At 46.9% G+C, this 23,938-nt stretch overlaps 1 protein-coding gene across 3 annotated transcripts in view; it reads right to left on the bottom strand.

Annotated features, from left to right (window-relative positions):
• Positions 1-23,938, bottom strand: part of CFLAR (CASP8 and FADD like apoptosis regulator) — a 53,098-nt gene that overhangs the window by 11,966 nt on the left and 17,194 nt on the right. For all 3 annotated transcript variants that reach the window (XM_063932872.1, XM_063932871.1, XM_063932873.1), the window contains exons 3-7: positions 13,847-13,952; positions 13,012-13,147; positions 4,159-4,238; positions 3,529-3,559; positions 1,222-1,259 (exon numbers count right to left, since the gene is read on the bottom strand). In XM_063932872.1, coding sequence (XP_063788942.1) covers positions 1,222-1,259; positions 3,529-3,559; positions 4,159-4,238; positions 13,012-13,147; positions 13,847-13,952 — 391 coding nt within the window. The remainder of the gene's footprint in view (positions 1-1,221; positions 1,260-3,528; positions 3,560-4,158; positions 4,239-13,011; positions 13,148-13,846; positions 13,953-23,938) is intronic.

Below are 23,938 nucleotides of genomic sequence, written 5' to 3'. Positions count from 1 at the left end.
TGGGTGGAATTCCCCTCTCACAGACACTACAGCAGAACTGCAGTTCCGGAACCTCCTACACACTCGTTCTCTTACTCTTTGGCTGACTGCACTGAACATCATGTGCTAGGACAGAAGAGTTTCATTTAGAACAGTCACATATATAAGAGCTGGTCAGCGATCGTCATTGGACGGGCCGGCTCCAACTCCATCAGTGTCATCATGTGACCCTGGCACTGTACGGAATACTCAGAACTTACAATATCTCGCGCTCTCGGGGGAACATTCACCAATATTCTCTCTTTCTCCTGATGATTTTAATTTCTTATCGCTGCTCTAAGAAGTGTTCCATCGTCGGTATTTACCAAAGATCACACGCAGCGACTGGGGCATCTGTAGGAGCCCGTCCATGTCAGGAGTAAAATGTAAAGCAACTACTAAAACAATCACGTTTCTTCCAGGTTCGGACCCCGGTACGGCTACTGCGCATGTCCGAAAATAATTTGCGTAATGTAACCCAAGGGCTACAATGACTTATGTCACCTAAAGATGGCGCTAGCTGTCTGGGCCAAGCTCCAGAAAGAGCCTGGTAAATGTCACAATTCAGCAGCAGAACCTTCAAGCCGTCCTGCTAAACGCCACAAAGTATCTGTGCATTAGACGGTCGCCCTCCCCTGTCCTTATAATGCAGCGCGATTCCTATTTACTATATAGCAAGTAAGGTCTTTGATAAACAGCACATCATCAGGGAACAATGGGGGTCACTCAGAGTTGATCGCTCGCTAGCTAGTTTTAGCAGCCATGCAAATGCTATGCCGCCCCCCACTGGGGAGTGTATTTTATCTTAGCAGAAGTGTGAACGCATGTGCAGCCGCGCTCTGCAAAAACAGTTTGTGCAGTTTCAGAGTAGCTCTGAACCTCAGTGCTTGCAATCACTTCAGCCTATTCATGTCCGGATTTGACGTCATACACGCGCCCAGCGAATGCCCAGCCACGCCTGCATTTTTTAGACACTCCCTGAAAACAGTCAGTTGACACCCAGGAACACCCCCTTCCTGTCAGTCTTCTAGCGGCCGCCAGTGCGACTGAAAACTTCGCTACAACCTGTGCACAACCACAACGGGTTTTGTACCCGTACGATGCGGGGCATATGCATGCGCAGAACGACGGCAGCTAGCGATCAACTCGGAATGACCCCCATAGATTGTTTTATTAGGAACTGCATGGTCTGCAGAGCATTACCTGTACGACGCATCCTGTTTCCTGTACCGGTGCCGCACCTAGACGGGGTAAGAAAAACAAGTGACAATCTAGCAATGCCCATTTACTTATTAAAGTTTAAGGACCAGAGGGTCTATTCATGAAGCAGTAAAACGTTTGGAGAAGTGATCCAGTGGAGAAGTTGCCCATGGCGACCAATCAGCATTGACGTAACATTTAGAATGTGCATACTAAAAAATTATACAAAGCAGCTGAGTGGTTGCCATGGGCAACTTCTCCACACTTTCCACTGCTTCATGAATAGACCCCAGATGTGCCAAGCTTTAAAAATTGATAAAGTGGAGAGTGATAGCGTTCCAACCAACCAGCTCCTAACAGTCATTTTTCAAATGCGGCCTGTAACGTGGCAGTTAGGAGCTGATTGGCTTTATCACTTTTTAAGGCTTAGTAAGCCAGCAGTTTGGGTGGGTACACACTAGAGCGAAGGGGATTCGTATCGGACGTCGGAACGAATCCCCGTCAGCCCTAGATCGTGTGTACACACTGGGGCGATGCTAATGAAGGTTGGAACAAACATGTTCCGTCCTTCATTAGCATAATACAGGACGTTAGCGACAACGCTTTGTTTTATGTGCAGCACATAGAACCAAGCATTCATCGCTAGCGTCCGCGGGAGCGCGCAATCCAGTGATGTAGGTAATATGTCATTACGAAACAGCATACTGTGCCGACATCGCTGTAGTGTGTACCCAGCTTTATAATAGCCTATCTATCACAGAAATACTACTTAAATAGATACTACTCCCATTGCCAGACACTGGCTCTTATCTGGCTCCAGAATACTTTCCATTCTTTGGTGTCTGATTACAGCCACAGGAATGTGCAACAATGCAGCATGACGGAAGGTCACTAAGGAGGGAATTTCTGCCTACAATCTATCTACTCTGTGCCAAGGAAATAAGTCACTGCTGCCTCTATGACATTGGTTGCACATATCTGATATCCTCAATCACACATCCAGGGTGCAGCCCAGACCTGCGCCACAGACAGAGCAAAGTGTATTCCTGCAAACGGCAGAATCGCGGTGCGCTGTCCATGTCACAACCCTGCCCTTTTAGCCGCTGCGCAGAGTCTGTTCACACTAATGCAATTAGCGACAGCAGCGGCTCCTCCGCAGTTGTTCCTACACCAGGCTGTGTGTACGAGACGATGTGGCATTAATTTATAGCTATACTACCGTCTAGGAAAACGGAACCCCCTAGGGCAGGGTGTGGTTCATCAAATCGACAGTGTCTAGGTCGACAATGTTTAGGTCGACCACTATAGGTCGACATGGATGGAAGGTCGACAGGGTTTCTAGGTCGACATGTGCTAGGTCGGCAGGTCTAAAGGTCGACATGAGGATTTTTTTTTTGGTGTCGTTTTCTTCGTAGAGTGACCGGGATCCCAAATTAGTGCACCGCGTCCCCTCGCATGGCTCGCCTTCGGGCATGGTGCCTTCGCTCCGCTACCGCTTCGCTCGGCACACTTTACCGTTCCAATCGTAGTCCACGTGGATCGTTAAGTATGAAAAAATTCAAAAAAAGAAAAAAAAAATGTGAAAAACTCATGTCGACCTTTAGACCTGTCGACCTAGAAACCCTGTCGACCTTCCATCCATGTCGACCTAGTGACTGTCGACCTATAGTGGTCGACCTAAACATTGTCGACCTAGACACTGTCGATCTTCAGACCGGATCCCCTAGGGCAGGGGTATTCTTCATACAGCCCTCCAGCTGCTATAGAACTACATATCCCAGCGTGCCCTGCCACAGCATTAGCATGCCATAATGGCAAAACCGTGCAGGACATGCTGGGATGTGTAGTTCCACAGAAGCTGGGAGGCCAAATATTCAATGCCTCTGCCTTAGGGAAAGGTAGGGAGTGGGGACACCACGGGAAAAAACGTAATACAGGACTGGCAAATTATTTTTGTTAATGAAAGAGGGTTTGTGATTGGTCCACCCACCCCTAAGGAATAGGCTGGGGCTGTGAGAGGTATGTAAAGTTAGGAGCTGATTGGCTGGTACTTTATCTCTCTACGAAGCTCAGTACATGTCCGCCATATCTTTGCTTGCGCAGGAAATGGACAGTTGTTTCTGCTGAATGTATCAGAAAGGTTTGATTACGTTTCTATGAGCAGCTAATGTGCGTATTTCCGCTGCGCACCAGCCCCATAGCGTGTGACTGTGCAGCTGATCATTTGTTTTACAATGTCACAATCGTTTTCCTTTAATTGTTAGAAAACGCTTTGCAGACAGGAAAGCGGATAATTTCACGCATTCTTACCGATATGGCCATTGGTTTCAAAGCGCGGACCCTAAAATAAAGAAGAAGAAGAAGAAAAAATAGGTTACAGTTTCTTTTTAATAAAGGTGGGGGGAAAATTCTGTTGGCCGTTAAGCAGGCGAGCGCCAATAAAAATAAATGACAGCAATGAGTTTTCTACCCAGCACACTCGTTCATGGCCTGGAGGCGGGATACGGTTAAGATGACGGCTGCCGGGATCCCGTTAGGTTTAGGCACCACCCGGGGGAGGGGGTTAGGCTGCAGGAGGGAAGGGGGGTAGTGTTGGGCTGCAGGTTTAGGTTATGGTTAATGCTAATTCAGCATTATGCCCACAAAACTCCCACACTACGGTCCATCCCGTGCGTCTGTTAAGCCACCGCCCAGCACTTTTCCAAGACATCTCTGAAACCCAGCGTCTCAATTGTAACAGCGCCTTTGTGCGTACGTTCTGTTTAACAAGGGCTTCGGAAGATTTCTGGTGGATTTCCGTGCACGAGCAGTAGTAAACAGTAAGCTATGTGAGCATCGGCACTGCGCCGCACTGAATAAGCCCCACAGCAATTTATATTTATTACAAATATAGGAGTTTCAACAAGGAAGCGTCATTTCTCATGGTAATAGGGGACTTACCATGCAGGAAGAGTTCTGGTTAATTGTCCAAGGAATTGTGGCAGATTCTGCAAATGCATTAATGTAAGGACCACGATGAACTGCACAACATAAAAGACAAAGGAAAAAAAAAATGTAAAGAACAATGCCACAAAATTAATGATTTTTTTTTTTAAATAATACAAATTTTAAAAACTAATAGAACATGTTTAAAGTTGGTCATACATCAGACCAACTTTCCCCCAGCTGACCAACTAATGTGGGTCGTACACCTGACCAACGTTCCTCCAACTGTCCAACTAATGTGGGCCATACACCAGACCAACGTTCCTCCAACTGACCAACTGTCCAACTAATATGGGCCATACCTTAGACCAACTTTCCTCCAGCTGACCAACTGTCCAACTAATGTGGGCCATACACCTGACCAACTTCCTCCAACTGACCAACTAACTAATGTGGGCCATACATCAGACCAACTTTCCTCCAACTGACCAACTAATATGGGCAATACATCAGACCAACTTTCCTCCAACTGACCAACTAACTAACTAATGTGCGCCATACATCAGACCAACTTTCCTCCAACTGTCCAACTATGTGGGCCATACACCTGACCAACTTTCCTCCAACTGTCCAACTAATGTGAGCCATACTCCTGACCAACTTTCCTCCATCTGTCCAACTAATGTGGGCCATACACCTGACCAACTTTCCTCCAACTGTCCAACTAATGTGGGCCATACTCCTGACCAACTTTCCTCCAACTGACCAACTAACTAATGTGGGCCATACATCAGACCAACTTTCCTCCAAATGACCAACTAATATGGGCCATACATAAGACCAACTTTCCTCCAACTGACCAACTAACTAATGTGCGCCATACATCAGACCAACTTTCCTCCAATTGTCCTACTTGTCTGTCCAATTAAACGGTGCTCCACACTACTAACCAACTTTTCCATCAAACCAGCCACTTCTCTCACAGACCAAACCAGCCACTTCTTTCCACAGACCAGACAACTTCTCTCCGACTTGTGATGTCACAGGAGTAGGCAGGCAGTGTTCCCTACTCCAGCACGTTAAAATAAATATTTTTTATAAATAAACATTGTTTAGTATTTTTTCCAATAAAACTGAGTTTTTTTAAATTTTTCCCAGCATAGTCTGACTACCAAGGCAAGCTGGCACTTGGAAAACCACATGTGCCAGCCTGCCCTGGTATCGGGCCAGCTGGGGCCTGTAGTTTGCCTAAAAAATGCATGGGTTCCCCTCCTACTTTCTAATCAGCACTGGCACTTTCTGTCCAGTGCTAGTTACCCCAAAGTGGGGAGGGAAACAAACATGGGATCCCCCCCCCCTTAATTTTAAGGTAATCATCACTGGTCAGGGTGTGCCCCCTTCCATCCCAGTATAACCAGCAGTACCATGGCTCTTTCCTGTACCCCGCGGACGTACATACAGGTGTAAAAAAAGGAGATTTATGGTAGAATTACCATTGTTAAATCTCTTTCTGCGAGGTACACTGTGTTCCACAGGGATAACATTGGGGTGTAGAGTTGGATCTTGTCCCGAGGCACCAACAGGCTAAAGCTTTGACTGTTCCCAGGATGCACTACACCGCCTCCTCTATAGCCCCACCTCCAGGCACAGGAGCTCAGTTTTGTTAACCAGTCCAATGCAGTAGCAGGTAAGAGAGATGGTAGATGTTAGTCACATAGAACCACATTCTCAGGACAGGAGAAGGGACTAGCCGCTAATGCCATACAAACCCAAAGAAGCTAAGTGTGTCAGGGTGGGCGCCCTGTGGAATCCAGTGTACCTCGCAGAAAGAGATTTAACAATGGTAAGTCTACCATAAATCTTCTTTTCTGCTGCAGGGTACACTGGTATTCCACAGGGAATAACATCGGGGATGTCCTAAAGCAGTTCCTCATGGGAGGGGGCACAAGAACCCGGCGTCCAAAGGAAGAATCCTGGGAGGCGGAAGTATCAAAGGCATAGAACCCGATGAACGTGGTCACAGAGGACCACGCAGCTGCCTTGCACAATTGTTCTGCAGACGCGCCACGGCGGGTCACCCAAGAAGGTCCAACAGACCGAGTAAAATGGGCCTTGATAGCAGCAAGAGCTGGGTGCCCAGCCTGCACATAAGCTTGTGCAATCACCATTCTAATCCATCTGGCCAAGGTGTGCTTATTCGCAGGCCAGCGACGTTTGTGAAAACCAAAAAAGTACAAAAAGGGAATCTGACCTCCTCATGGAGGCAGTCCTTTCCACATAAACACAGTGAGCCCGTTACACATCCAAAAGATTTTTCTTTGGAGGATAGACCAGAAGAGGTGAAGGCCGGAACCACAATCTACTGGTTAAGGTGAAAAGATGACACCACCTTAGGCAAATAACCAGGGTGAGTTCGAAGAACAGCCCGGTCACGGTGAAAAATCAGAAAGGGTGGACGACAGGACAAAGTGCCTAAGTCCGACACCCTCCTAGCAGAGGCAATAGCCAACAGAAATATGACCTTAAGGGTGAGCCATTTAAGGTCCACAGACTCAAGAGGTTCAAATGAAGACTCTTGCAGGGCATTCAAGATGACAGACAGATAGGGAGGCTGAATCAGTAGAACACCCTGAGTGAAAGTGTGAACATCAGGAAGAGACGCAATTTTTCTCTGAAACCACACCGACAAGGCAGAGATATGAACCTTGAGGGAGGCCAGGCGAAGGCCCAAGTCTAGGCCTTGCTGTAGAAAGGCCAAAAGTCTGGAAGTTTTGAAAGTATATGCATTATAATTCTTAGCATCACACCAGGTGAAGTAAGAATTCCAGACCCTGTAATAAATCCGAGCCGAAGCTGGAATACGGGCTTTCAACATAGTTTGAATGACCGCCTAAGAAAATCATTCTGCTCTCAGGAGTAATGCTTCAAGAGCCACGCCGTCAAAGCCAGTCTGGCCAGGTCCTGGTAGACACAAGGGCCCTGAACGAGGAGGTCTGGGCGTTGAGGAAGTAGGAAAGGACGCTCTATCGAGAGACCCTGCATGTCTGAGAACCAATGCCGTCTGGGCCACGCTGGAGCGACTAGAAGTAGTATTCCTCCTTCTTGCTTGAATTTCCGTATTACCCTGGGCAGGAGGGACACTGGAGGGAACATGCAGGGCAGCCGAACGTTCCATGGAATTGCCAGTGCGTCCACGAACGCTGCTTGAGGATCCCTTGCTCCGAAGACCGGAACCTTGTGATTGTGTCGAGATGCCATCAGGTCTACATCTGGTAGGCCCCACTTGTCCTCTAGGAGTAGAAAGACTTTGGGATGAAGACTCCACTCTCCGTCATGCACATCCTGATGACTGAGGAAGTCCACTTCGCAGTTGAGGACTCCCGGAATGAACACTGTCGATATGGCTGGCAGATGGCGTTCCGCCCATTGGAGGATTTTTGACACTTCCATCATTGCCATGCGGCTTCGAGTGCCACCTTGATGATTTATGTACGCCACCGTGGTGGCATTGTGTGGCTGTACTTGAACAGGCCTGTTCTGTACTAGAGGCAAGGCCAGTGTCAACGCATTGAACACTGCCCGCAATTCCAGAATGTTTATCGGGAGGAGAGATTCCTCCCTGGTCCACCGGCCCTGGAGAGAGTGTTGCTCCAACACTGCGCCCCAACCTCGCAGACTGGCGTCCGTTGTCAAGAGGACCCAGTTGGAGATACAGAAGTGACGGCCCCTGCTCAACTGTTGGTTCTGTAGCCACCAGCTCAGTGACAGACGAACCTCTGGAGTCAAGGAGATCATTTGAGACCTGATCCGATGAGGCAGGCCGTCCCATTTGGAAAGGATTACCCTCTGCAGAGGGCGGGAATGAAATTGAGAATACTCCACCATGTCGAAAGCCAACACCGTGAGGCCTAGTACTTGCATCCCCAAGTGTATTGACACTCTCTTGCGAGAGAGGAAGCATCTGATCTTTTCCTGAAGTTTCAGGACTTTCTCCAGAGACAGAAACAGTCTTTGGCTGTGTGTGTTCAGCAGTGCCCCCAGGTGCACCATGTTCTGAGCAGGGACCAGTGAGGACTTCTTCCAATTGATAAGCCACCCGTGGGCTTGTAGGAATTGGACCGACACCTCCAGTTGACTGAGGAGGACATCTTGGGAGTTCGCCAGAATCAGCAAGTCGTCCAAATACGGCAGGATCCTGATTCCCTGACGACAGAGGAAAGCCGTCATCATGGTCATGACCTTTGTGAAAATTTGAGGTGCCGTGGCCAGTCCAAATGGCAGAGCCTGGAACTAAAAATGAAGGTTGCCAACAGCAAGCCGCAGATATTGCTGATGCGACGTGGCAATAGGTATGTGCAGGTAGGCATCCTGTATGTCCAGGGATACCATATAGTCCTCGGGTTTCATGGTCAGCACAATAGAGCGCAGAGTTTCCATACAGAATTTGGAAGCACTTACAAACTTGTATAATGATTTGAGGTTGAGGATAGGCCGGAAAGACCCATTTGGTTTTGGAACTAGAAACAGGGTCGAATAGTAACCCCTGCCTCTCTGGGACAGAGGTACCGGCACTAGCACTCCTGTTTCTAGGAGGGATTGTACAACTAGGTGTAGAGCTTGCACTTTCAACGGATCTGAAGGAATAACCGTTGACCAGAACTGGTGAGGGGGACGTCTCTTGAAAGAGATTGCGCACTCGTGAGACACAACTTCTAGCACCCAGGCTTCTGAAGTGGTCTTTAAGCAGTCCTCGGTGAACTGCAGAAGTTGGCCTCCCAACCTGGGGTCCCCCAGTGGGAGGCCCACCCCATCATGCAGCAGGCTTGTCTTGTTTGGAAGCAGGCTGACGGGCGGCCCAGGATTGTTTAGATTTGGCCTTAGTGGTTTTGGAAGCATGAGCCTGTGTCAGGTACGCCTGACCTTTTGCTTTACTTAGAGGTCGAAAGGAACGAACAGTAGTACTCTTAGCCTTCTGAGCAGAAGGACTAGTACTTGGGAGAAACGCAGTCTTGGCCGTCGCCAAGTCAGTCACAATCTTGTTCAGATCCTCCCCAAAAAGTATGTCTCCCTTGAAAGGAAGTACCTCCAAGGTATTTTTAGAGTCCAGGTCCACTTTCCAGGACCTCAACCACAGAATCCGGTGAGCCAGGATAGACATAGTAGATGCCTTGGCCGCCATGACCCCTGCTTCAGAGGACACCTCCTGAATATAGTGAGAGGCTGTGGTAATATACAACAGATATTGTCTGGCAGTGTCAGAAAAATCCTGAGGTAGCTCATCCTCAATTGCCTGAACCCATGCTTCAAATCCTTTTGCCGCCCAAGAGGCAGCCATAGTGGGTATATGTACAGCACTGGTAATAGTGTAAATAGACTTCAGGCATCCCTCCACACGCTTATCTGTCGGTTCCTTCAGTGAGGTGACAGTGTTGACAGGCAGAGTAGATGACACCACAAGACGGGCGACATGAGAGTCCACCGGCGGTGGAGTTTCCCACTTGTTACTCAACTCCGCAGGGATAGGATAAGGAGCTAGCATCTTTTTAGACAGGGAAAACGTCTTTCCTGGAGAAGACCAGGATTCCTGACATATGTCAATTAAAAGGTCAGAATGTGGTAAAACTACTTTAGCTACCTTCTGACATTTAAACTTATCAGGTTTCTTAGATGTAACAGGAGGCTCAATGTCATCATCAATTTGGAGAATCAGCTTGATAGCCTCCACAAGGTCATGAACATCAACCTGGGTTGTAGACTCCGCATCAGAAGAATCTGCATCAGTGTCTGATGGGTCAGTATATACCCCATCTTCATCGGAAGAATTATCCAAAATACCAGTGAATTGTGAGGAAGAAATGGCCAGCTTAGACGACCCCTTGGCCCCAGATGGACGTGGTGTGAACTTTTGTCTAACCAAAGTCTAAATTAATTGCTGTAACTGGGTAGGCAAAGTATCCACCCATGGCGGATTAACTACAGGGACAAAAAGTGTCTGTAATGGCACAGGAGGCCCCACAGGGGGGCATAAGTCTCGTTACCAGCGTAGTCAGCATATTGGAAAAAGCAGCTCAAGGTGGGTCCTGATTGACCACAGGTGCCACAGATGGACTGGCAGTTGTATGACCCCCAGCGCTTGAACCAGCAGCTAACACTTCCCCCACTGGTGAATCCGTGGCCCAGCAATACATAATGCCGAAGCGTCCGCTGATATCCCGCCCTGTGTAGCAGACATCATGTGGGATATAGCCTTAGGATGTAACAGTACAATATAGCCAGACAAACACAAAAACCAGCAAATAATCCCCTGTGTTATGTGACAGTAAATACAGAGTACAACAGAGGATATAAGTGGTATGAGGTGACCGAAACACACAGTGAAAAACACAAACAGTATACCCTGTGTAGTACTATATATTATACGAGACCCTGATGCACCTAGTTCCCAGGGTACAGAATATAATGATAGCAAAACGTGTGATACACAAGAGTGGAATCAACACAGCAGCTACAGGCACACTCAGTCACAGGTACAATGCAGAAATGATCACATATAAACAATAAGACTGCACTGGACTAGTAATTACATATAGGTATGTATGTATACAGATATAACAATGCACAGTAAACACTGGATGTATATCACAGAATACTTGTACTAAATATCCCCATAGCAATGCACTTGTTCTTAACTAACACCGTCTAAAATGACATGTAGAATACTTAAGCGTCTGTAAATGCACAGCGCTGATGATACAGAGGAGACATTGCCCAGCAGTCCCGGAGATCAGCCCAGCTATGTAATGGCGCCAAAATCTCTTCAAGGAGTGAGGGAGAGAGAGCGATGCAGCTCCAGGGCAGGAACACCAGCAGTAGATGGCGCCCGGAGGTGGGGGAGGGGCTACAGGTCAGCGCCTTATCCCCTCTGCTGGACTTCACCACCGGGGTACTGTGGAGCCTTTTGTAAATGGATTTTAATAAATCCGACCTGTGCTCCCTTCCCCTGGTGGATATAGTGGGGTCCCTGTGCGACACATTGACCGCGACCGGATCTCGATTTACCTTACCTCCCCCCTTTTTGTGCAGCTACACGATCCTGGAGAATGACAGCGGTGGTGTGCCTGAAGAAAAACGGTGTGTTTCTGCTGCAAGTACCCGGGAATCAGGCCGCGGGAGTATGCAGCGCCGAGGGAGGTGATGGAGCCGCAGCACAGCATGTCATAAAAGACATAGAAAGTGCTGTGGCCCTTGAAGTCTTCTAAAAATCTCTTTTCAGGGCTGCCTAACACAGCCTCACCTGTTAGTGACCTGCACTGCAGGCACCAACTTACAAACCGAGCTCCACTGCCTGGAGGCGGGGTTACAGAGGAGACGGTGTAGTGCATCCTGGGAACAGTCAAAGCTTTAGCCTGTTGGTGCCTCGGATCAAGATCCAGCTCTACACCCCAATGTTATTCTCTGTGGAATATCAGTGTACCCCGCTCCAGAAATGGTAAATAATAGAACAAATGCACTGACTTTGGTGAACTAAATATAATATATAAAAATGCATACATTGATAATCACACAACCACATGTAATACTCTGCAGGGTCGGATTTAGGCTGAGGGGCAGATGTATTAACCTGGAAACGGCATAAGGAAGTGATAAACCAGTGATAAATGCAAGGTGATAAATGCAACAGCCAATCAGCTCCAATATGTAAATTAACAGTTAGGAGCTGATTGGCTGGTGCGTTTAATACCTTGCATTTATCACTGGTTTATCACTTCCTTATGCCTTCTCCAGGTTAATACATCTGAGAATCTCATGTCCCTTAGACGTCTCCCCGACATTAAATCAAAAGTGGAAAGAAAAGATCTGCAAACATGTGATCCAGTCGTACGACAGCAAAGGCATTAACTCCAGGGTGATACTAAATAATGCAAGGCCCCATAAATCAGAACTCAATTAGGACAATTTGTCGTTTTGCAGATTATTGTGTAATGTATGGGGTTCACAGACCTAAAAGTGAACTGGTAAATCAGGTTGTCCAACGTGCTGAATTTCACAGATCAATTGGGGCTGTAGATTGCTGGTGTATGGCAGTATTTAGCCGATTTGCAGCATGTTACTAGTAAAAATAACTAGAAAATCTGTGTTTCAAGATTGGCAGATCTGTATTTGCGGAAAATGATCTGCAAATTAGTGAAATATCTGTGAAGCCGGGCATACACTATACAATTACCTGGCAGATCCTCTGCCACATATGGCTGCTTGGAATGAAAATCTGGTAATGGATGAGAGCAAACGACAATCAACCATTTGCTCCCAAACACTGGAAAATGGACAAAACCTGTCATTCAGACAAATTGGCTAAAATCACAGATAGCATGCCGGAATTCGCAGCCAAAATGGCCGCCGCGCACGCGCGGTAGCCAAATTGGTCTCCAGATCATGGCGGGCGCCATGTTTCCGGAGACCTGCGCATGCGCAGTAGACTCCGGCACAGTGCTGGAGTCTACAGCGCCGTGCAGAGGAGGGGGCCACCGGGAGGGGGAAAGCACCCCCGAAAATGCCCGATTTCATCCAATATATTGGGCCGAATGCCTGAATTTGGCTGAAATCGGGCATAATCGGCCTCGTGTATGGGGCCCTTAAGATAGGTCTGAGGGAGCAGTAAGATAGGTCTGAGGGAGCAGTAAGGTAGGTCTAAGGGAGCAGTAAGGTAGATCTGAAGGAGCAGTAAGGTAGGTCAGAGGGGGCAGTGAGGTAGGTCAGAGGGGGCAGTAAGGTAGGTCAGAGGGGGCAGTAAGGTAGATCTGAGGGGGCAATTAGGTAGGTCTGAGGAGCAGTTAGGTAGTTCTGATGGGCAGTACAGCCATCTCTCACCTTTCTGTTTAAATTTGAGAACTCTGTTTTTCAGGTCGACCCGGTGAATGAGTTCAAGGCTTTTCTCTAACAGATCCAAGTTTTCCGGCGTTATTGAGCGATTCTTTTCAAGTTCTGTTACCAGTGACAGGAAAGTCTATGGAAAAGAGGACATACATAAATTACCATGGTCACTAAATATAATAAAGTGCTGGAAATAGAACACTACATGTAACAATGGTGGGAGACAAAGTGGCTGATGCCAGTCAGTTCTGCAGATTGCGGCTAAGGAGGGGAAACTATGGGGTAACTGTGGGCTAAGCTAAATGAGGGAAGGTACATACAGTTTCAGACGGGTCTCATGCTCCAAGTACAGAGTTAGTGCAAGTGCGTGCGAATAATGATCACGGCTATGAAACATACCATACGGATGGGGTGGTGCAGTCGCAAAGACGCATACAACTGGAAAAGAGGCACACGCCACATCCACTTGGATTCTGAATTTATGCTGCCATTATGTATCTTCTGCCATCTAGTGTCTACTCCACTACCTTCTAACATAGTGGCAGGTGCCTAACTCTCACCAGCTGCAAAATACAGATCCCATGTATTATATTTCAAGACATATTTAGTTGAAAAGGGGCCCAAGTAATTTTGTGGCCTGTACCTCTTTTCCAATGAGCCCCTCTATTCTGAATACAGGCGAGAATCCGCCTTTTTCTCCATGTGAGGTGTAATTACGGCATGGTTGCATTCAAATCCACAACGGCCCCAAGGATGTTACAGAACTTCTGAGCTAGTTGGATGCTCTAGAACAGAGGCGGTTACCTCTCAGGACAGTAGCTAGAGTACTCACCTTTTTCTTCAGCTTTCCTGCATTCTTTAATTCATTTTTTAACAAAAACACCAAGGATTCCAAGTCTTCTTCCTCCAGCTGGTCATTCAGGTCTATGAAGAGACTTCTGCAAAATATATACAATATTTATGTGATTAGCTGGGTGGCCTGCACTTCCCCAAAAATAGGATTTTAATTACCTACCAGTAAATCCTTTTCTCGTAGTCCGTAGAGGATACTGGGGTTCCATTTAGTACCATGCGGTATAGATGGGTCCACTAGAAGCCATGAGTACTTTAAGAATTTGACAGTGTGGGCTGGCTCCTCCCTCTATGCCCCTCCCACCAGACTCAGTCTAGGAAACTGTGCCCGAGGAGGAGGACATACTTTGAGAGAAGGATATAAAAAGGACAGTGGTGAGATTCCGAACCAGCACACACAAAACAGAGGAAAGCCAATCTAATCAAACTTTAAACAGGAACAGCAACAGCTGAACCAACAATACTTAACCACGTAACAGTGCAGGAAGGACGAAGCACCGGGTGGGCGCCCAGTATCCTCTACGGACTACAAGAAAAGGATTTACCAGTAGGTAATTAAAATCCTATTTTCTCTTACGTTCTAGAGGATACGGGGGGGATCCATTTAGTACCATGGAGATGTACCAAAGCTCCCAAACCGGGTGGGAGAGTGCTGAGGATCCTGCAGAACTGATTGACCAAACTGAAGGTCCTCAGAGGCCAAAGTATTGAACTTGTAGTACTTGGCACACGTGTTCGAACCAGAAAAGCCGAGACACCCCGGGCAGCCACCCAGGAAGAACCCGCCGACCTAGTAAGAGTGGGCCTGTACAGATTTTGGAACCGCCAAACCTGCCATGGAAAAAGCATGCTGGATAGTGAGCCTGATCCAGCGTGCAATTCTCTGCTTTGAAGCAGGACACCCAATTTTACTGGGATCATAGAGAACGAACAGCGAGTCGGATTTCCTGTGACGAGCTGTCCTTTTAACGTATACCTTAAAAGTCCTCACAACATCCAAAGACTTTGAAGTAGCGGAAGTGTCGGTGATAACCGGAACCACAATAGGTTGGTTGATGTGAACCGCAGACACCACTTTCGGAAGAAATTGCTGACGAGTTCTGAGTTCAGCTCTGTCTTCATGGAAAATTAAATAGGGGCTATTGTGAGACAAAGCCCCCAGCTCTGACACACGTCTTGCTGAAGCCAAGGCCAACAGTGTGACTGTCTTCCGCATTAGATATTTTACATCCACCTCCTGTAATGGTTCAATCCAGTCCGATTGGAGTAACTGCAGCACCAAAATGAGATCCCAAGGTGCCGTGGGAGGCACAAAAGGAGGCTGGATGCGCAGAACACCTTTCAAAAACGTCTGGACCTCAGGGAGAGAAGCCAATTGTTTTTGAAAGAAAATGGATAAGGCCGAAATCTGGACCTTTACAGAGCCCAGACGAAGGCTTACATCCACACCTGCCTGCAGAAAAAGCAGGAAACGCCCCAGGTGAAATTCCACCGCAGAATAAGTTCTGCTCTCACACTCAGAGACGTATTTCTTCCAAATACGGTGGTAATATTTAGACGCTACCCCCTTCCTGGCTTGGATCATAGTCGGGATAACTTTGTTAGGGATCCCTCTTCTGGCTAGAATCAGCCGTTAAACTTCCATGCTGTCAAACATAGCCGCGGTAAGTCCTGATAGACGAACGGGCCCTGTTGCAGAAGATCCTCGCAAAGAGGTGTAGGCCACGGATCTTCAAGGAGCATCTCCAGAAGGTCTGCGTACCAGGCCCTTCTTGGCCAGGCCTGGGCAATGAGTATTTCTTGAACCTTTTCCCTTTTTTTCTTTTGAAAATTCTTGGGATCAGTGGAGGAAACACGTAGAACATCTGATAGACCCATGGAGTCGTCAGAGCGTCTACCGCCACTGCCTGTGGGTCTCTTGACCTAGAACAATACCGCTTGAGCTTCTTGTTGAGACGAGAGGCCATCATGTCGATTTGTGGATATCCCCACCGACGTGTTAAGCACCTGAACACTTCTGGGTGAAGGCCCCACTCCCCCGGGTGCAGGTCGTGTCTGCTGAGGAAGTCTGCTTCCCAGTTGTCTACTCCAGGAATAAAGACCGCTGACAATGCCACAGCGTTTTTTTCTGCCCAGAGGAGGATTCTTGACACCTCTGACATCGCTGCTCTGCTTTTTGTTTCCGCTCTGTCGGTTTATGTACGTCACTGCCGTTACATTGTCCGACTGGACCTGAATGGCCCGATCGTGAAGATATGAGGCCTGCAGAAGGGCGTTGTATTTGGCCCTGAATTTCAGAATGTTGATTAGAAAGAAGACTTCCTGACTTGACCATGTTCCTTGAAGCTGCATCCCCTGGGTGACTGCTCCCCAACCTCTGAGGCTTGCGTCCGTGGTTAACAAGATCCAGTCCGGAATTCTGAACCTCCGACCCTCGACGAGGTGAGAAATCTGTAGCCACCACAGAAGGAAAATCCTGGCTTTTGGCGACAGACCGATCCTCTGATGCATGTGAAGATGCGATCCGGACCATTTGTCCAACAGATCGAGCTGGAAGGGTCTTGCGTGAAGCCTTCCGTATTGAAGTGCCTCGTAAGAGGCCACCATCTTCCCCAGAAGGCGAATGCATAGATGCACCCATATCCGGGTTGGCTTCAGGACATCCTGAACCATCGACTGGATTACCAATGCCTTTCACAATGGAAGGAATACTTTCTGCGACTCCGTGTTCAGTATCAATCCCAGGAATGGGAGCCGTCGTGTTGGCTCTAGGTGAGAAATCGGAAGGTTCAGAATCCACCCGTGATCCTGGAGAAGTTAGGTTGAGAGACCAATGCTGTCCAGCAACCTCTCCCTGAACGGCGCCTTTATCAGAAGATAGTCCAGGTACGAAATTATGTTCACTCCCTGCTTGCGGAGTATAAACATCATCTCTACCATCACTTTGGTGAACACTCTCGGTGCTGTGGAGAGACCAAATGGCAGGGCCCGGAACTGGTAGTGACAGTCCTGCAGTGCAAACCGTAGATAAGCCTGATGAGGCAGCCAGATCGGAATGTGAAGGTACGCATCCTTGATATCCAGAGACACCAGGAATTCCCCTTCCTCCAGACCTGAGATCACCGCTCTCAGAGACTCCATCTTGAACTTGAACACTCTTAAGAACGGGTTCAAGGACTTGAGGTTCAGAATTGGTCTTACCGAACAGTCTGGTTTCGGTACTACAAACAAGTTGGAATAGTACAAAGAAAGGAGAAACTACCAAATGGTAATTCTCTCCAGGCGCTGATTGGGGAGGTTCAACACGGCAGCTAATTAAGGAGGTTGGTCAGACCTCACACACAATAGGCAAACAAATAGAATAATAGCACTAATTGGTCATAAATAAGATAGGTAGGTCAAAATACATGTTTTAATTCATAAAAAATCAATATAACATCCATATGGAATAACAATAAATGATGTGTAAAAGTGTTAAGAAAAACCCTAATATAGGGATTTTGGAATAAAAACTCCCATATGCATTGATCAAGCAATAATGGAGATGATAGGACCTGTTCCTATGTTATAGTCCCCTTCAAAAGTCCATAGACCCAATTAGTAGTCGAAGGTCGACATTAATAGTTACCACAGATGTATCCAAGGGTAATTTAAGCGGCTCAGCGATCCGCAGTATTGCAGTTCCTTGGTAGGTGAACAGTTGAGCAGTGTCCACAGTTCAATAGGTATACCTCCAGTAAGGGTCTCTAAAATTGCGGTGGATGGTGGGGACTTGGTTCAGGTAGTCCAATCTCCGCAAAGTAGATGTCCAGGGAGTAATACAGGAGAGCAGCTCACACCCTCGAACAGTAGATGTCCAGGGAGTAATGCAGGAGAGCAGCTCACACCCTCGAAAAGTAGATGTCCAGGGAGTAATGCAGGAGAGCAGCTCACACCCTCGAAAAGTAGATGTCCATGGAGTAATACAGGAGAGCAGCTCACACCCTCGAAAAGTAGATGTCCAGGGAGTAATGCAGGAGAGCAGCCCCCACCGCCAAAATCTCTACACATAGTGTCTCTAGACACTTTAGGGATCATCATGGGGGAGACCCCAGTTCCATACACCTTACAGCTATTGAACAGGTGGATATAACGAAAAGAGGGGGCGATCGATATAAAATCTTGTGTAAACAGGAACTATATTGGATGTTCAAACTGAATACTATATATCCAAGAGGATTAAATGAAGCAGTTGAACTTAACTCAGTACTATGATTGTCTGCTAAGTGTCTACATAATCTGCTTTGGTCTGCATTTTTTCTTCCCCACTCCCTCTCGTTATTACGATTAAACTTATGATACTATCAGCATACTTTATTGTGTGCTGGAAGATTATTTTGAATGCTAAGAGCCTATCGCTATATTATGGGTGTCTTTGGTTGATGTCTGAATTCGATGTCCTAAAAGCATGTTTGGATTATAGGAAGAAATTATCATCTGTGATCTCTATATGTATATGTTGATCAGTTAGACTCTCTATGCTCCCCTTTTGGTATTCGTTACATAATTTCTGAGATATATCTATTAGTCATATATATTTACTTATACCTCCCCCCCCCCCTTTTTTACTTAATTCATTATCTATTAAGATATATATGCAATTTATATCCCATTGTATTATTAATATTCTTTCATATTTATTCCTTATGGGAAGTCTTATGAAGTATTATATAGTGTAATATGGGCAAATCATACTAATTGATGGAACTTTATACAAATCATGCATGGTATATTATATGTTTCTCCGTATGGTTGGCACAGTGGCTGGCGGAAATACATAGACAGCAGCGTCAGAGATAGATTCCCTAACGCCTCCCACTGTGACCTCCACGGAGTAGTTACTAAACGACGCGTGAACTGACGCGTTGCCATGACAATATTGACAACAACTAGTGGCGCGTCGCGTCATGACGTCCGTGCCCAGGGCCCACGAGAATGACGCGGCACCGGAATACGGACCGCGTCATTGATACGCGGCCGGGCGGTGCTTGATGACGCGACGGGATGGGATCCGTTCGCGTCATCCCCGTTAGTTAGTGGAGCTGACGATGCGGGTGAGGAGGAGGGGACACCCCAGTAATATACTAAATAGCAGGTAGGATCTCCTCCCATTCGGGAAGGAGCATTATCATCACCATTGATTTAGTACATATATACCCGATCCACTCCGGAGTTTGGGCACTACAGCAAATGTTAGACATCTATAAAGGGTCATGTGATCACCCTATATGTAAATGAATATATAATTTTGGAGTGTTTGGGTCTTCTTTTTAATATATACATTTGGTAGTACATGTTTGTGATTATATACTAATGTCTGTCATTAAATGGGTCATATTATGAGATAAGATGGTCAAATTTCAATTATCTATGCAAATGAGCAGCCATATTGTTTGGGTATATAAACCCCTGTCTAGAGCTTAGTGAGCACCTTGAAAAAGTTGTGTGAACACAACGAAATGCGTTGGTGCGAGCTGCTCTCCTGCATTACTCCCTGGACATCTACTTTTCGTAGATTGGACGACCTGAACCAAGTCCCCACCATCCACCGCAATTTTAGAGACCCTTACTGGAGGTATACCTATTGAACTGTGGACACTGCTCAACTGTTCACCTACCAAGGAACTGCAATACTGCGGATCCCTGAGCCGCTTAAATTACCCTTGGATACATCTGTGGTAACTATTAATGTCGACCTTCGACTACTAATTGGGTCTATGGACTTTTGAAGGGGACTATAATATAGGAACAGGTCCTATCATCTCCATTATTGCTTGATCAATGCATATGGGAGTTTTATTCCAAAATCCCTATATTAGGGTTTTTCTTAACACTTTTACACATCATTTATTGTTATTCCATATGGATGTTATATTGATTTTTTTATGAATTAAAACATGTATTTTGACCTCATTTATGGCCAATTAGCGCTATTATTCTATTTACCACTCTTCATTCTTCTGGCTCTGTTCTGGAGGCGTGCTGCGGGAATGTACTAGGTGGGGCTTGCGAATAGTTACCTCAGGAGCTTAGTGTCCTGTCTGCGGGGAACGGGACCATTAACCCTTCAAGAGGTTGGAATCCGCCCCCCCCTCCTTAGTCCCACGAAGCAGGCAGGCTGCCCGAAAATAACAAACATATAAAATAAATGCAGAAAACTCTTCAGGAGCTTCCTTCAGTGTGACCGGCTCCTCCGGGCACATTTTCTAAACTGAGTCTGGTAGGAGGGGCATAGAGGGAGCAGCCAGCCCACACTATCAAATTCATAAGGTGGCTCCTAGTGGACCCATCTATACCCCATGGTACTAAATGGACCCAAGTATCCTCTAGGAGTTAAGAGAAATTAGATTGCATACTTTTCTCCTCTAAAATCTACTACAGAGAAATATTTTTATTGGGGGAGTGAGTGGCCAATGTGTACCAACGATATGTCTGGACGCTGTCGTTCACAGACATATTGCGTCGGCACTACAGATATATTGGTGCATCTTAGTGTGTGTACGAGCGGTCAGCCGACCGTCCGTATACATGCTGCAGCAGCCGGCGGTGATTGCCGACCGAACTGGGCAGGTGCATGTAAACACCCCGCCCAGTTTGTGACGTCAGTCCCCGACGGATCGGACAGTGTGTATGCACAACGCACTGCCCAATCCTCCTATAGATATATCTGCAGGTCAATTACTCTGTATATATATCTTGCAGTGTGTACCCAGCTTAAGGGTTAGGCTGCGGGGATGGAGACTGCTGGGAAATCGACGCCATCCCCAAAACGTAACATTCCGCTTATATTACTAATGTGAATTGATTTCTCAAACTATTATAAAACACAATTAGAATGCATCTGAATACATACTGCAGATTATAATCATGTCGCTTTTTGTCCATTTGTCATCACTGTCATTACAGACTCTAAGATGATAGCACTACTAATTCTTAGTTCTAATCACTTCTTTTGTCACGTTGTATTGTTTTCTGCGTTGCAGCTCTGGGGATGCACAATGCGGAGTTAATTATGGACTACAGTTACATTTGCAGCCTGACTTTGATCCTGCCTGTAGATGCTTGTTAAGAAGAGCGGATTATAATTGGCCGAGATCTGGTTATGCGTTACATATTACTTTCAGGGGAAATAAAATATTTATACGCCATTCTAATGCTTTTCCCCAAAAAATCTATAATGGTCAGCGCAGGGCATATCTGGGAGTCTTCTCTATGATCTAAAGCTGGGTACACACTGGTAGACTCGTATAACTGCAGATCAATGGATCTGCAGATATATCTATGGGAGGATCGGGCAGTGTGTTCTACATACACAATGACCGATCCGTCGGGGACTGACGTCACAAACTGGGCGGGCACAGTTCGGCCGTCAATCACCGCCGAGGAATACAGCATGTATACGGGCGGTCGGCTGACCACCTACTGAACAGAACGGTCAATATATATCAGCCAGTGAGAACCCAACATAAAAGTCGTCAGAGTGAAGCTCATCTGTAACATGCTTTGAGCAGATGAGGCCGGCAACCTGTATTGAATATCCAGGCAGTATTAAGTAGTGGTATACTGCAAGTCATATAAGGAAGAACAATTTTAATAAAAAGTAGATCTAATCCGTTTCGCAAATAAAAATAACTATAGCTAACATTACATTCCAGCAGAATTAGGACTGGAAATACGAATGTCTCCTCATTCACCTAGCAATATGGCGCAAGTTGGGTGGCACGATTTAGACGCAGCGCCATGGATAGCAAGTTTCACGCGTCTGCATTATTTGCACTGCAGCCGCACGCCAACAGACTTGCGGTGTACTGGGGATTTAGGATTTGCACGTTCATTGCGATGCTGCGCGACGGGATGGGATGTGGCGGCTCAGTCATATCAACCCCTGGTTACTTGCCTTTACTCTGAGATTAGTGTATAACCAGGGCCGTCTTTTCGTATAGGCTCAATGGACACTTGCCCAAGGGCCCCAAGAGTGTAAGGGCCATAGGCTGATAGTTGAGGGTCCCCTTTTTAGAGGCATAACAGAATTTAAAAAAAAATTGGCCCTGGGGAACCAGAGATAGACTTCAAAGCAATGGTCCCCATCCGAGCCTGTAAATTGCTCTTCCCAGCCAGATAGCTCGGGTTGTGTCAGACTTAAGAGTTTTTCTGAGGGTACAATCCAAAAGCTGGGACTCTCCCCTTTCACTGGACACTGGCAGCTTGTCTCTACTATGCCCAGAACCAGAGATATCAGCCTTCCAGCAGCCGGTCCCTGCTCCAGCTCCACACGCCTGGTATGCAGTTTTATATGTCCATCGGTGGATTGCTCTGACTCCTGAGCTCTGATCCTCATGTCCCCAGAACCTCCCGACAGGTGAGACTCTCTAGTTTTATATACCATTAAAAACTATTTGCAGGAACTGGAGATATCTGCAGTCAAGCATGCTGCCCTCCCACCGGAAAACGATAATAAACCCATTCCACTATCCACCCCTCCCCTGTGTATTAAACACCCCCTACCGCCCTGGAAGTCATGTACTGGGGCCCCTTCATTCAGCCCAATGCCCCTTCTACAGTTTAGTGTTCTCCCTCCTGCCCATCTCCCTCCATCTGTGCAGTAAAGGAGTAATTAGCAGAAATCACTACCCCAGTCCTGCATGGTGAGCGGAAGATAGAACACCCACTACCACCCGCGGGTCATCAAAGCTGTCGCTGATAGCCCAGCCAGCCCCCCCCCCCCCCCCCCCCCCACCCCTACCGCTGGAGGATGGGTAGGGGCCCCAGTGCATTGCTTTTCCCAGGGGCCTACCCTGCTGTTAAGATGGCCCTGTGCATAACTAGTGGTGTACAGGGATGGGTTAATAGTGGGGCAGCCAGGGCTGTCGCTCAGGTGCCCCCATACATGGTGGTACTACACACGTAGGTACATCACTCAGCATGCGGGCACAATAGCACATATAACCAGGGCTTTCTGCATGACCTGTGAACTGGGGGCATTACAGTTTACTTAACACATTTGTGGCGCTGTGAGTATGTACAGGTTGGGTAAGAAATGCAGAGGGTCAGGATCCAGGCGGATCCCAGCGCGTTTTCAACCCCAAACCGTAACCCATCCCTCCCACAGCGTCCCTTTCGGCAGCCTAACCACAACCATGACCTACCGCACCCCAACTTTAACCCTCCCCCTAGTGCCTGACCCTTAAGCTAACCCAATACTCACCGTCAAGACCTGTCAGCACTGTGACCACAGAGATTCCACTGTGGGGATCCTGAGCACATCCCCTATTTACACATTGGTCTAGATGTACTAAGCCTGAAAAGTGATAAATATCACTGTGATAAAGCACCAGCCAATCAGCTCCTAACTGTCATTTTTCAAACACAGCCAGTGACATGACAGTTAGGAGCCGATTGGCTGGTGCTTTATCACAGTGATATTTATCACTTTTCAGGCTTAGTACATCTCCCCCATTATACTTTCCAAATTAAAATCTATCATACTACACGGACAATCTTATTGGATCCCACAAGTTATTGCCCTGGGGAACTCTCATACTTTACTGTGGCCCAACTTTTGTCACAGTAGCAGTATCAAAAAGATGCAAATTGAGTATATTATTGGGCAGAAATAAAAACACGAGGATCGGCTTACTCGCATTTTTCATGGTGCGCCAAACAATGCCATTCAGCGCAATTTGTGGATAGCTGCATGTGACACATCTGTATGATCCTCACAGACCAGGGGAGTAAATACAGAATGAGTCCTGGAGAACTTCATACGGACGCAGACAGAATTTATACTCTGACGTGCAGCGAGGTCAGCAGTGTTATACGGTAAGTAAATAGACGGTGTATTGCAAAGTACATGTGCAGCTTGATGTTAGCCATTATTTTTGTACAGTTTTATAGGGGAAAATATATAGTATGATATTCATATATTGTAATGACCAGCAAATTATTGTCTGCAATGACTGTTATTGTATCCCCCGCATGAGCCAGGATATCTTACTACTAATATTATATCAGCAATGTGCAGTGTGTACAAGTG

The sequence above is a fragment of the Pseudophryne corroboree genome, chromosome 7 (genome assembly GCF_028390025.1).
Source record: "Pseudophryne corroboree isolate aPseCor3 chromosome 7, aPseCor3.hap2, whole genome shotgun sequence".
Classification (NCBI taxonomy): Eukaryota; Metazoa; Chordata; class Amphibia; order Anura; family Myobatrachidae; genus Pseudophryne; species Pseudophryne corroboree.
This window is presented reverse-complemented; position numbering and strand designations above follow the sequence as displayed.